The sequence below is a fragment of the Miniopterus natalensis genome, chromosome 17 (genome assembly GCF_054644295.1).
Source record: "Miniopterus natalensis isolate mMinNat1 chromosome 17, mMinNat1.hap1, whole genome shotgun sequence".
NCBI classification, from domain to species: Eukaryota; Metazoa; Chordata; class Mammalia; order Chiroptera; family Miniopteridae; genus Miniopterus; species Miniopterus natalensis.
Genome location: NC_142097.1, coordinates 17,324,955 through 17,339,551, shown reverse-complemented (window position 1 = coordinate 17,339,551; position 14,597 = coordinate 17,324,955). Strand labels below are relative to the sequence as shown.

General features: G+C 47.0%; 1 protein-coding gene across 2 annotated transcripts; it reads right to left on the bottom strand.

Annotated features, from left to right (window-relative positions):
- Positions 1–309: 309 nt before the first annotated feature.
- On the bottom strand, positions 310–3,131 carry LYRM9 (LYR motif containing 9). Of its 2 annotated transcripts, XM_016207639.2 has the most exons (3): positions 2,985–3,131; positions 1,309–1,401; positions 310–394 (listed from the first exon to the last, which is right to left on the bottom strand). In XM_016207639.2, exons 1-3 carry the CDS (start codon positions 3,108–3,110, stop codon positions 377–379), a joined length of 237 nt encoding a protein of 78 aa, XP_016063125.1. In that variant the 5' UTR covers positions 3,111–3,131; the 3' UTR covers positions 310–376. The 2 variants fall into 2 exon arrangements, with proteins under 2 accessions (XP_016063125.1, XP_087682149.1); XM_087826023.1 differs by lacking the exon at positions 310–394 and having other exon boundaries at positions 1,231–1,401; positions 2,985–3,120.
- Between the last annotated feature and the right edge of the window lie 11,466 nt (positions 3,132–14,597).

Below are 14,597 nucleotides of genomic sequence, written 5' to 3'. Positions count from 1 at the left end.
GGGTGGGATTCAAATCCAGATCTGTCTGTTTCTAAAACCCATGCCCTGTCCTCCGTACAGGCCACCGTCCGAGGGGATGCCCACTCCAGGTCTCAAAGAATGGCATCCAGAATAAGTGAATAACTTTCAGAGCAAAGTGAAAAAACACATTCTCTCCAAATCTCACATATAACCAGCTGGAAAAGCAAACATAAAGGTCACTGGGGACACGAACATGCCGAGAAGAGCCGTCTGAGCAAATGTCAGCTTCTCCTACCCCTGAATCTCTGCTCTCTCCACCATCAGGACAATGGATAGTTCAGAACTCCTGCTGCTGATCAGTTCCAGGGAGGTCTCTCAACTTCAGCGTCTTCAAGGCAGCTTCACTCTTTGGGTCTCAGTTTTGTTTTTTATACTGAGAAACAGAGAGATCGTTAGAAGTGGGTGAGGGAAACCAATGGGCGCCCAGAAATGCTGAGAACTGTGGTCATCTAGGCCTCACACCTCCTCCCCTCCCGCAGCAGCTTCTTGAAGGTGGTGGAACCCAGAGAGCTGAACTTCTAGTTGGTGCCTGGGTCGCTCCTTCCTTCTTTAATGGAAAAGGCAGTTGACAGGGTTGGGAGGAAGGGTAAGACACTGGGGAACTAGAATTAAACACAGCGGCATGCCCATCATTCTCTTTAAGGTGAGTCTCGTTTGGAGAGGGAAAATACCTCAGGTAGAGGAGGAACCTCAGAAGCCACCTAGTCCAATACTGAGTTTTAAAAAATGAATCCTGGACCCACCATCTGGAGATTCTGACTTAGAAGGACAGGGAAGTGGGGCATGTTCTAGCTCTCCAGGTTTTCTAACACCAAAGTGTAAGGACCAGCAAGCTACTCTATATCCCTGACTCCCTCCCTTTCTCCACCAAAACTGACACTTGAATGTTTCCTCAATAACCCTGTCTCAGTGTGAATACCTACAAAGACAGGGAGCTCACTACCCACCCACCCCCAAGACAGCTCTCTTCTGAGACATCACAAGACTGCTGCCAGCTTTGTCACTATTGCTTCCAATAAGACCAGTCTTTTTCTTCTTCCCTGCTGCCCCATCTCAGTTAGTCAATACTGTTAGGCAAAAATTTGCCTTTAGGAATTGAGGGTTTCCCCTTTGCCATCCCCCCTCCCCCCCACACACACACTAATGCAATCAGAAGGGCATCTGTCATCACCTTTTGGCTACTAGAGGTGGGGAGCAGCTAGATTATTTTCAATTGTTGAGCAGAGGCGACCCCTGCTGGTCAGAGAGATTACGGCTCACAGGTGTAGGTGGGAGCCAAGCACTTACTTTGTTCATAATCCAGTCGGCGTCTTCAATGGCTCTTTTAATAATCTGCTGGATTCTCTCAGGATTGTCTTCATCTGAATGAACCCGGAAACTCTGAAAGTTTAAGCATAAAAAAAATGATGGCAAAACTCACAGGACCGGCAGCTTCAGAACACCAGTCCCGGGCCAGGTAGACTGTGGGTAGTTTACACTCTGCATCTCTCTTACTCTCCATAGAAAGTTATGATCCCACATAGAGATGAGGAAACAGAGGCTCAGAAGCCTTAACCTGCTGCTAAGCAATGGTGCCAGCATTTGAATCCTGGTCTATTCAACTGCACAGCACATACTCCTGCCAGCAGGGCCGTTGTGAAATGAAACGCTGGTCCCCAAATTACCTTCAAATCAAGCTGGACCAAAGGTTATGGGGGTGGTGGCTGCAGAGGGTCTAAGGGAAATTTCCATCTCTGTTTCATTTGCTCCTCCCAGGAAGCTGCTTTCACTAGGGAAAGCCAAGCAGAGGAGGAAGGGGCATGAGAGGGTAGGTTGGGAAATCCAGCTGGGCCCAGTGCAGAGCCCAGGCTGCTGTTTGCTTTTGACCAGATGTTCACATTTGAGAAGCAACATGAGATTCAGGTTCATTCAGGGCACTCAGGGCCCTTCAAAGTACTGGTACCTCCTCTGCCCTGTTAGTCTCGACCCGACATGTCCTCCTTGTCTTCAGGAGCACCTCAAGTGCTCACCTCCAGGAAGCCATCCCTGACTTCCTCAGATAACTAACTGCTTCCTTCTCCATGTTTCCGCAGCCCTCTGCTTCCTCTATCTTTTTACTTTCCACATTATGTTTGTATTAATTTTGGTTTTTAACTTTTTATTTGGAAATAATTTCTAACCTATAGAAAAACTGCAAGAATAATACAAAAGAATTGCCTTCGGAATAACCAACTGTTAATATTTTGCCACGTCTGTCTTACCATTCTCTCTTTATGTGTTTGCATAAAACTTTTGGAAACACTTAAGAGTTGCAGCAAGCCCTTAACCCCTAAACACTTGGGTGTGTATTTCCTAACAACAGGGCATTCACTTAATAACCACAGTACTACTGTATCCAACTAATTCATAGTCCATATTCCAATTTCATGAATTTCCCCACCAATGTACTTTATAATAATTGTTTTATGTGGTCCAGGATCCCACCTGGGATCATGCATTACATTTCGCGGTCACAGCACTTTAGTCTCCTTTAAACCAGAGCAGCTCTTGTGCCTTTCTCTGTATTTCACAACACTGACATGTTTGACAAGAACAGCCCAGTTATGTGGTAGACAGTGCCTCAGTTTGGGTTTACCTGATGTTTTCTCATGGTTGAAGTCAGGTGTGCTTTGTTGACAGAGACACCTGTCAAAATGATGATGTGTCCCCCACTATTTTAATTATCCACTCAACTGCCTAATTCAAGGCCTGGCACAGAGTTGGCAGCTGGATGGTACATCCATCCTCTGTTTCCTCAACAAAAACCAGAGGAAGAGCTGGGCTGCCCAGTACTGATTTCTGGTGGCTCTTACCAAACTGCCACCCCCTACACCACCTGAAAGACCAATCCTGCCCCTTCCCCTGGTTCCCGACCCAGTGATAGGCCCCCTATCAGAGGAAGCCCACCCCCCCTTAACCCCAGACCCAGTATACCCTGCTCCCACCTGCCTGATAGCATGTTTGTAATGCTCCTGCATGCCCTTGGTGGGCAGCTGTCGGCAACAGCGCAGCAAGTATCGGTAGAGCTGCAGAGGCCTCTGGACCAGCTCTGCCCCGGGAAGGGGGGCCATCTGCAAGGCTGCCTGTCCCTGGAAGACACAGAGCATCGCGTCTAAGGCATCAGGCAATACTCGGCCCCGGCTCCCAGGTTCCAGTGCTCTGTGAAGTAGGCTTGATAACAGCACAGAGGCCAGGTCCCCCTCCTACCACACCCCTCAGAACCCAGGCCCTGAGCTATGGCTGGGCATTCAGTCTTGCAGAAATCTCAGCCCAGAGCAGGCCAGCAAGGAACAAAAGTGAGATGTTCAGCCTCATCCTGGCAGCTTCTTTCTGGACACCAACCACAGGTGGTGGGTAAGGAAGTGCCACTGACAGGCAGAGTGGGGGAGACAAGCAGGAAAACCCCGCATTACAGTTGCTGAGAAACCATCTAACCACAAGCAATGGAGGGCAGGATGAAAGATCTGAGCCTTACTACTCAAAATGTGGCCAGTAGCATCGACATAATCTGAGAGCTTGTTAGAAATTCAGAGTCTCAGGCCCCACCCCAGGCCTATGAGACAGAACCTGCATTGTAACAAGAGGCCCAGGAGATTCACATGCACATTCAAGTTTGAGAAACACAATTCCAGAGGGCTCCATGTGAAGCAGCAGCTGCAGGCAGAGTTGTCGTGGTACACATGATTTTACTTTACTGTGTGTTAGAAATAGGGATAAGAATGAGCCCTTGGCCTGGCTGGGTGGCTCAGTTGGTGAGAGCATTGTCCCATGTACCAAAAGGTGACGGGTTCAATGCCTGGTCAGGGCACATACCTAGGTTGTGGTTTTGATCCCCAGTTGGGGCATGAATGGGAAGCAATCGATTGATGTTTCTCTCTCACATCAATGTCTCTCTCTCTCTCCCTTCCTCTCTCTCTAAAATCAATAAACATATCCTGGGGCTAAGATTAATTTTAAAAATTAAGTTAATTAATTAAATAATAATGAGCTCTTGTTCTGTCCTATTCACTTTACGTATGATTAATGCACTCATTAAAAAGAAATCAGCACAGAAGGTCTGACAACTTGCCCAAGGTCACACAGCTGATAAAGACAGAGCTGGGGTTTGAACCCAGACAGGCTCAGAGCGCACCTTTTATATATTTTTTAAATTTTTTAAAGCTTTATTGAGATGCAGTTAACATACAGTCAACATATTTAAAGCATAATTTGATAAGTTTTGACATATGTACACACCTAAAAAACCATCATCGCGAGCAAGAGAGTGAGCACCTCCATCACCCACATGAGTTTCCTCTGCCTCTTTATAATCCCTCCCTCCTGCCCTCACCACGCCCCCATCCCAAAGCAACCTCTGCTTTCTGTCACTACAGATTCATCTGCATTTTCCCAAGTTTTACATAAAAGGAATCATATGTCATGTACTCCTTTGTGTCTGCAGAACCCATATTTTTAAGCTCTGTATTATAATGGTTCTCTCCAAAGAACCCACAACTCTAACCTGGCCTCTTTTTGAAGCAGGAAACTCAATTAGGAGCATAGATATTTTTTTCCAATGGTAGAGTCTAAATCTAGAACATAAGGATCTGTTAAGTTTCCATTAAGTACCTCCCAGCCCATACCTCTTCTCCCCTCTATGCTCACTGCCCTACAGGCTCCTGCCTGGACCTCTGCCACAGCATCTTGCTTGGTGTCCCTGTCTCCAGCCTGTCACTTCTCAGTCTCCTCCACACTGAAGCCTGGGCTCATCCCACAGTCAGCGACAAGGACCTTCTCCCAATCCCCCAAAACTGCAAGTCACCTCTCAGTGCCTTTGCACATGCAGCTCCCTGAGCATGGAGCTCCCTTCCCCTCTCTATGTGAGGACTCATGTTTATCCTGCCAGGTCCAGCTCAATGTCACTTCCTCTGGGAAGCCCTTCCAACTGTCCCTGGGGAGGGGGGGGGCAGTACCCTGTTTATGGAGCTGGTACAGTGCTTCCCACACTGCCGGGATTCATGTGCTGCCAGGCCTGTGCAGCCTGGCCCAGGCCCCAGCACTTCGTGCCCTGTTTACTGAACTGGACTGAATGGAATCTGTTATCTCCTCTGTCCAGATTTCCCCTCTACGACAGAGAGGCTCACTATGCTCCAAATGAAGGAGCTAAAAAACCAAAATTAAGTGACTGGCCTTAGTTTTAAAGTAACTTTAAAAGAGAAGAGAAAGACAACCCCTCCCCCTCAAAAGGAAGAACCAGAATTCTAAATCTATCAGAGGTCCTCAGACTAAGAAAAGAAACTCTAAGTAGCTGGTTTCAGAGGCTCCTTCATTCCATTTCCAGCATGTTATCTTCCTGGCAACAATACATATCTGTCTCCACAGCCAACTATACCAGTTGCTCCTGGTACTCTGGGCTCTCGCTCTGACACTGGGTTGCCAGGTGGCTGTCGGCTCCCACCACCCATCCACCCTTCTGATAACAGCCCCACCAGGTCTCAGCCCACAGGGTCTGGGGGGAGCTCCACTCCAAGCCTGGCCAATCAAGGACCTGCACCCCTGCGGGACTGGTTCACAGCTGGGCACATGATGGAAGCTGAGTGCGTCTCAATACCTCCGCAGGAGTGACTAGACCTGAGGCCAAGATGACTTATCCTCTCTCAGGGAAGCCGTCTTGCCTCCTCTTGAAGCCTGAGACTGAAGCCACAGAAGGCAGAGCTGAGAACCTGAGCAAATCCAAGTCTGAAGAATTCATTTGAGCCCTAAAACCGTCGACCTGAAGGCCGCCCCACCCCTAGACTTTTCAATGATCCAAGACAATCCCATTTGAAAAGCAGCTTGGGTTTGTTTTGTCACTTGCAGCCAAAAGAGTCTGAACTGATCAAAAAATCTTAATCTCCCAAATTCTACTTCCACGATGAGCTGTGACGGTTCCAGCTCCAGGGAACAGTGCAAACAGCACAGGGTCCCCAATGTCCTCGTGCCCCAAATATCAACCTACCAGTCTGACTAGCCACGCTTTGGTCCAACAAACTGAGGGGAACAATGGAAGCAAAGGCCTTCAAGTGCCACCAGACAGGACATATCACTGAAGCCCCCAAGCTGATGGGCAGATTCCACTGGCAGGCATCCCCAAACTATATAAAGCGCTAATCAAATATTGTAAAATGCTAGTGGTGTAACAGATGGTTACCAGCTGCAGTCTTCAAAATTAACATTTGGAAAGAGCACAACTTCGTTTCATTACTTAAAAACCCAAGCAATACTTAGAAACCAACCCAGCAAGTATGGGCGGGAGATTATTTTCAGCTCAATTATAATTCTTAGTCATTCTCAGTAATAACTGGCAGAGAATGCATGTGTGGGTCCACTCAGAAGAGTTAAACTAAAAATGTCTTAATTTAATTTACAGTGTGGGTTTGCTATTATTTAAGGGGCAATGAACCTCACAGCATCATTGCTAAAACTGGAATCAAACCCTGCTGCAAAGTGAGACTGGGAGAGGTTTGTGGAGTTCACTGATTCAGTTAGCTCTGCATCCATCAAGGAGAAGAAAAATACATCTTTTTTTTCTTTTAAATCAAACAAAAGATCAGGTGATGTTTATTTAGCTTTCTCCTGAATCAGAACTGAGTTCTAGTTATTCTGTAGCCTTTCATGAATTAGAAAGTCATGAAAACACCTAAGGTAGCATGGCTTGGCTCACAGTAGGCTCTCAGTAAAAGGTGTTAACTGAATGAACAGAAAAACAGTCCAAAGTAGGCAGTCTTTCAAAACCAGAATACCGAAGAGCTGAAAGCCACCTTCTTCCATCCAGTGTGAAAGAAATCTCTCCTCCGCGCCCTTGGCACCCCAAGCCGTCAGAAAATCCTTTTGGTTCTGAGCCAAAACCTGCTCTGTAAAATTCTACCTATTAGTCTGAGCTCTGCCCTTTGGGGCTCAAGTCTCTGCTGACCTACCCCCAAGTCCAGTCTTTCATTATTAGTCAATGACCCCAGCCCTCTGTTGCTTTCCTGAAGATGCTATAATCTCCCAATGCTTCTCCAACCTACTCTGGACACACACACACCCTCATTATTGATCTCACCCTTAAAACCACAGTTTGCTTGTGTTCTGACAAGCTCCGTGGACACTGGAGCTCAGATGGCAATGTCACCTCTTCTACTTGGGAATTCAAGGAATGCACTCAAACACCATCCTCTGTTTTCGCCCTCACGTGGCCCTGGCATTCAGCAAAGGCACCTTTTTTTCCATGAACTATTCTGTTTTCGTTTTCCATGAACTATTTTTTTGTTTTCCATGAACTAGTCTTAAGTCTCTTTCCCCATCTTGTACTTTACTAGTTCAGTCCCGAGTCACTGGGGTCTGCCACAATCTCTGGGGTGCCTGATCCTGTCTGTTATCCAATTCAACTCAATTCAACACAACAAAAGCACAGACAATCACATACCAGGTACAAACGGGGTGCAAAGAGAGAGAAAGAGATTAACTGCAGCAGGCTGTGTCAGTCACCCATACAAGGCCATTCAGAGCATCTAATAAGTGTGTGGCTCTGGACTCACCCCTAGGACCAAAGATGAAAGGCCTGACATTTGCCAATGGATAAATAAAACATGGTACCTTCATACAATGGAATATTATTTTATAATTAAAGAGATGAACTGCTGATACATGCTACAACGTGGGTGAACCTTGAAGCATTCCTCTAAGTGAAAGAAGCTAGTCACAAAGCACCGAATATTGTATGATTCCACTTACGCAAAATGTGCAGAATAGGCAAATCTATAGATTCAAAGTAGCTTAGCGCTCGCTAGGGCTGCAGGGAACGGGAAATTGGGGTGGTGACAGCTAAAGGAGGGGTTTCTTTGGGAGTAATGAAATGTTCTAAAACGGATTACGGTGATGGATGGTGCTCAAATCTGTGCGTGTACTGAAGGGCATTCAATCGTGCGTTTTAAATGGTTGGATTGCACGCTACGTAGAAGCAAACAAAAGATTAGTCTGAAGGGCTAAGGGGTCTCAGTCACGGAGGGGCTTGAGCCGTTAACGATTCTGAAGCACAAATGGAAATGTGAAGGTTACTCCAGGTGAGCTCGCTGCGGGGGGGTGACCCCTCCTGACAGCTGGGCCGCGCAGAGGCCACAGATACTCGTAAAATGCGCAACCCGCGGCCGACCGCGGAGGTGCGCCAGACAATGAGCGCCCCACGACTGGGCCCGGCAGCCGGGCTTCGCGGAGGCGCCTGCAGACGCCTGGGCTCCCGGTGGCCCCCGCGCCCCTCCCGGAGTCCGGGGCCTCCTCCGCGCCTCGGAGCCGCGCCGGCGAGGCCCGCTGCAGGCCTGGGGCGCCCGGAGCCGCGCGTGGGGCACCCGGCTCTCCCGGGCCACGGAGCGGCGCCAGTCGCCTCGAGGTCTTGCACAGGCCACGCAAAGCTGAGAACGCCCGCGGCCTCACAGCCCCAGCCCGCCCGTCCGCCCGCCTCCCCGGCGGCTCCGGGCCGCGCACCCCCGCCCTCCGCCTGCGCCGCGCGGCTCACCCGCCTCCACCCGGGAACGTCAACCCGGCCACGGCCGACGCGGGGCCACGAGGGCGCCTGCGTCTTCCGACCCGCGTAGCCCCGCCCCCGCCTGGCCGCTGTGCGCCGAGCGCCCTCTGTCGGCCGCGCGCGGAACTTGGGGTCTGTTCCTAAGGGGCCCCAACGTGCGGTACCTACTGGGGGCCCCCCCCCGTCCCTGATCCGACCCCACCCAGCTCAGGAAGGAAGCTGTTCCGCTAGCATCCTTCTTACGTCGACCGTCCACGTGTCCTCCTGGCTGCTGCTACCTCGGATACAGGCCCTGACGGCAGGCTCGCCCCCACATTCCTGAATGTGGATTGCTGCTAAAATATTCGGGGTGTTCCGGATCTGTGGAAAGGCTTGCTAGAGGACTTTCCTCAACCGCTCGTCTTGACGACAGGAATTCTATTTGGATGGGAAATTGCCTTTTGAGTCATTTCATCAAATTACAGTCCCATAACACCTGTCAAAAGAATAAATATGACAGTAATAGGCATGCTTCCTTTCAGACCCATGTATAATTATAATTGAGGGAAAGAATACAGAATTTTAACTCAGAGCTACTGCCAGTATCATTCTTTGAAAATGAAATAATGCTGTTTTATTAAATAGGCTCTCCCCGCTCTCTAATGTTTAAAGCTGAAGTGGTTCTCTGAATTGATTTAAATACAAGTTTTATATCCTGAAAGAAATAAAGATGAGTCTTTATCTCCAGACAAACCCCCTGTTCAATGCTGCTGCTGATCTTCTCTCAGCTGAAGTCTAAAAGGGAGTTGGGTTGTTAGCGGATAATATTGCTTCTGTTCACGTCTCTCTTCTCTAGGGCTTTTTAAACCTATTTGTAATGAAAAGGCTGATTTCCTTACACAGACAGACTCCATGTGTAGCTGATTTAACAGGACAACTTTTTTTTTTCTTTCCCTTTCTTCTTTTTTCAAGGAAAACATTGCTCCCTGGTGGCACCTGGGAATCAATTTTTCTCCTTTTAGGATAAGAGAAGTTGGGGGCCTGGGAGGGGGGAGGGAGGATATTTCTTAACAGTAGTGGCTTTCAGGTTTCTCTCCCTTTTGTTTTTCCCTAACTCCCTATAGAGTTTTCCCTCCCGTGTTTGTTTTACCTCTTCCCCTGACATACTAGCCTTCCTTCAAATCAGGTGGGGGTTCCGCCCCTGAAATATCCAGATAATTGCCTCAACCGTTCGATTTATTTACAATATGTAGACTTGGACCGAATATATCTGAAAGATATGATTGAACCTTCATAAATAAGTCCTCTTATTTACACATGCATACTCAGGGACTTGTCATTAGTGCAGATTCAATCACTAAATCATTAGGCGTTTAAAGCCCTTACTAGGAGCAATCTGCAGTATCACCATCCATCCCTGTTTACAGCGTTAGGATCACTTAATATTTTGAAAAAGTTTCACAGTTCCTTCTTTGGCCCTATCTTCCTTTTGTTCCTAGATTGCTCTGTTCCTGCACCAGAAACATTGTCCTAATACAGCAATTTTCAACCTTTTTCATCTCATGGCACACATAAACTAATTACTAAAATACTGCGGCCCACCAAAAAATGTATTAGCTTTTTTGCCGATCTGACAAAAAAAATAGGTATGAATTTTTGTTGTTGAATGTATTGGTGTGACATTGGTTCACAAAACCATACAGGTTCCAATTGTACAACTCAATAAAACATCATCTGCACACTGCATCGTGCGCCCATGGGCCCAAGCAAAGTCTCTTTCCAACTCCCTTTTCTCCCCCTTTGCCCACCTCCGCCTACCTCCCAGCCCCCTTTCCCTCTGGCTATCACCACACTATTGTCTGTGACCAAAATAAACTGACAGACAAAATAGAAACAGAGGCATGGATACATGGAACAGACTGACAGCTGTCAGAGAGGAGGGGGGTTGGGGGACTGGATGAAAGAAGGTGAAGGGATTAACCAAAAATAGGTATAATTTGGATTCATTCGCACTGGATGGCTATTGTGTTGGCTGTTGTCATTTTTTAAATTTTCCAATCTAAGAGAAAAGAGGTCAGTGCCCTGACTAAATAGTCAGGTATTACATGTTTTAAAAAGTCCTGTGGCACACTGGTTGAAAATCACTGTTCTAATACCTAGGTCTCATAAAATATTCTAGATGCAAGCTGTGCACTTTACTTCAGAAAGGCTCCACCTCCTGAATCACGTATGCCTCTATCTTTACAAACACACAAGATGTTACCTTCCCCCAAAATTCCTGATAAATGTACAAACACCACCAACAAAAAATAATCCAAAGTAGGAAGGGCTTGAACAACAATTTCCAATTTATTTCAAGCCATAAGGAAAAACCTAGATATTTTAAATAATTGGATTATAATACTTTGAACTTGACATCAGCCTTGGAGTCTTACAGCTTCAGTAGTAAAACTAAGGAATTCTTACCAGTCCAAACATTCACTAAAATGACACCTGGCCCATGATCAAATGAAAACCCAACCATTCTTACTGTTCTTTTCCTTTACACTGAAATTTTAGCAAAAGAACCCCCTCCTGTCAGACAATGCAGGATATTTACCAATAAATGGAAATGAAGGATTTTTTTACTTGAGATTATTTGTCACCCAAGTTGGCTGTCCGGGGGACATGTTCTTACAGGGGAGTTTATCGGCTTTTATAAGAAATCCATCACCACATTCTCTTGATTTCTGACATGATGTCATTTAATCTGACACCTGCAGGTTGGTAACTAATATTTGCAGGAAACGATATAAGTCCCGATGCTTCTTGCAGTTTAAACTTGTTTTTAGGTTTCAAAGAGAAATGATACATTTGCATCCTCTGGTTAAATCAGGTTATTGTCTCCAAAGTTGACCATGTAAATAATTCAAGTTAATTCATCACTGTACAAAAGATTTAACAAGCATAATAAACACTTTGAAGAAAACACTTAGGACCCTCCGTCTGCCCTTGCTCTCACGCCTATTATCTCAGATTTCCCTATGAACAGGATGAGTGGTGCCACGTTGCTCTTTTCTATTCAAAATATGCAAAGTTGCTATTTACCAGTTTGCAATTTGCATGTCTCAAATCCTGCCAGAACACAGTGTGGGGGGCTTGGGGTGAGTGGTGAATGCGCCAAAAGGGGACACCAGAGTGAAAATGGAAAACCCAATGAGCAGATCTCCACCCCAGGGGTGTGCAAAGCATGACCCTCACCAACTACTGAAGATTCATTTTTAAGAAAATGAAAATATTGGGTGTAAAAGGCTATGTGAAATCTTAGCTATCTAGTATCTTATTTCTTTAATGAGCAAGGGTGGAAGAAGGCAATGAGCAAGGATTTCATGATTTTTGTATAGAGGAGTACAAGAGGGTACAACTGTGACTATTACAACGTATTCTTGGAGAGTCATTTACAGCCTGAGATTTTGACTTCCTGGACCTCTTTCTTGTGTTACTTTCTGCAGCTCCATAAATCTAAACTTGCTGTCTGGTAAATATCCTACTATATTTCTTTCTTTTCTTTCTTTTTTTAAAAATATATCTTTATTGATTTCAGAGACAGGAAGTCAGAGGGAGGGAGAGAGAGAGAGAAACATCAATGAGGAGAGAGAGTCATTGATCAGCTGCCTCCTGCAAGCCCCCATCTGGGGATGGAGCCCACAACTGGGGCATGTGCCCTGACCAGGAATCAAACCCCTATCTCCTGGATCCTAGGCCGATGCTTAACCGCTGAGCCTTGCCGGGCCGGGCTCATACTGTATTTCTTGGTGTGTTCTGTAGTAATGTATTCACAGTGGCCACACCTGAGATCACACCCATGGTCACGTGTATGAATCCGAGTCTCCACTTGGAAATATGCACAATGTCTCACGAGCTCAGGTTATGACTAACACGCACACCTACGCACAACATTTTTTATAAATCGCCTTTGAAATGGAATTCTTCCCATGAAAAGTATAAGCGAGCACAGGATGTGTCTACGGTGATATTGACAGAGGAGTCAATGTGCTTGGCGGCATTTTTCTTTTCTGCATTTTGATAGCATGTAGCTAAGATCCACTTGAACATTACCTTGTTCACAAAGCGTAATTCTGTTTCCTCTGGTTTCACCTGCAGAGTCGTAAGATAGCCAAAGGTAAGAATTAATGCCACAGTTCATAGAAATGGAGACTGTATGGAATAATGAACTTTGTTAAGTAGGGTTATTTGGAGGAAGAGGAGAGATAGAGAGGTGCAGAAGGGAAGGTGGGAGGGAGGGGGGAGGGGAAAATGGGAAAAAGTAGAAAGAGTTGGCCTTTTGTGCTCTCCCACAGAGAAAGGCTGGATAGAGTTAAGGGGAACAGCCCAGAACAAAAGGACATCATTAACTAAGGGAAACCATTATTCATTTTGGCCAGGAAATGAGGTGTCTGTTCAATCAAATATGTAGTTAATAGTCACCTTGCATTTCATCAAACATTTGTCGAGACTCCTCCAAGTGCAAAACTCCATGCAAAGCCCTGGGCCATAGCAGAGGCCCCGAACGCCCTCTGTCCCGCTCCCACTCTCCTGCCCACCTCCACTTTTTGTTAGAGGCAAATCTGACCTTGTCACTGTCCCCCTTGAGCGCCCTTACTGGCTTCTCAGTGTTCTCTGAATAGAGACCCTCAACACCTTGTCACATCCTACAAGACCCTGCTGGGTCTGGTCTCTTAGGCTTCAGTCCATGTCCCTGGTCCCCTGCTGTAGCCAATATGTCCTTTCAGACCCTCAAATGCCCCATGTTCCTTCCACCTGCCCCTCCTCTACATCTCACCTCACAGGTCTCTTCCTCAACTTCCCTGATGCCCCCACTCCCATCCAACAGTGGGGCAGATGAGCCCTCCTCCCAAATGGTAGCCTGTCTCTTTCTCCATGGCATACATCACAATTTATAATCACTGTATCTACCTTAATTTTTTTGGGTTTCCCCCAAAAGACTCTAAAGCATGGAGTTGAGCGCAAGTAGTTTATTGGTAGGTGTTGCTAGAACACAGCCAGGAAGGGAACTGAGACAGGGAAAGGAAGGCAGCCCATAAAGAGAATCTTGCCCATCAAGTTACCACCATGGGCAACTGAGCCTCATCCCCTGGGAAACCAATGTGGCACACCAGTTATCCCACCCCAGGGTCCTGAGAGCTGGGGTACTTATGCATCAATTCCTAGTTAGTTACTGGTCCCCAGTGCTGCTCTGGCCTTCCATGCTCTCAGGTGAAGAGATGCAGATGCTGGCAGTTATAAGTCAGCCAGGTGTACACGAAGGAAAGGCTCAAGGCACTGTGGGGGTGGTTCTGCTAGTTACATATACATGTGCATATGTATGTATATTGTCTTCCCACCAGGGCCCCATGAGGGCAGGCGCTGAGTAGCCGTGTCTCTCCCAGCGCCTGCACCTCACTTCCTGGGGCCCACCATTAAAATCACTCTCCCCTTCGCTTTGTAAATTACATAACTGTCTAACCACTATGCTATACACCCGAAACGAATATAAAACAATATTGAATGTCAACTGTAATTGAAAATTTTTTTTAATTTTAAATAATGAATTAAAAAAATCACACACACACCCCCCTTACCACTACCCTCAGCTCTCTGGCTCCTCTCACCCTCTGTCACATTCCCTCTGAATGAACCTGCCATCCTCCAACCTGCACCGAGCAGATTCATGTTGAGAAAACTACACAACACAGCTGATGGGTTTTATTCGAGCTCAAAGGCTGCCTGGGGACAAAATGACAGTTTCTCAGGACTCCCACAGCTCACCTCCACCCTCGCTCTAAGCTGATGGCCTCGCGGAAAAGTGAGACACCCCAGTCAAGGGCTTCCTCCCTTCTCGCCCCTTCTCCTTCCTGTTACACTGAGGCAAGTGTCCTTCCACCTTTGAAAAACCAGTTCCTCCGAGGGTTGTCTGGCTTCCACCCCCTCTGCCTTCCTAAAATCTTTGCTGCCGCCGCGAGCCCCTCTCCCCCGCTCCAGCCTAAGCCCCGTATCAAATAGGTGGCTCATGGGCCAA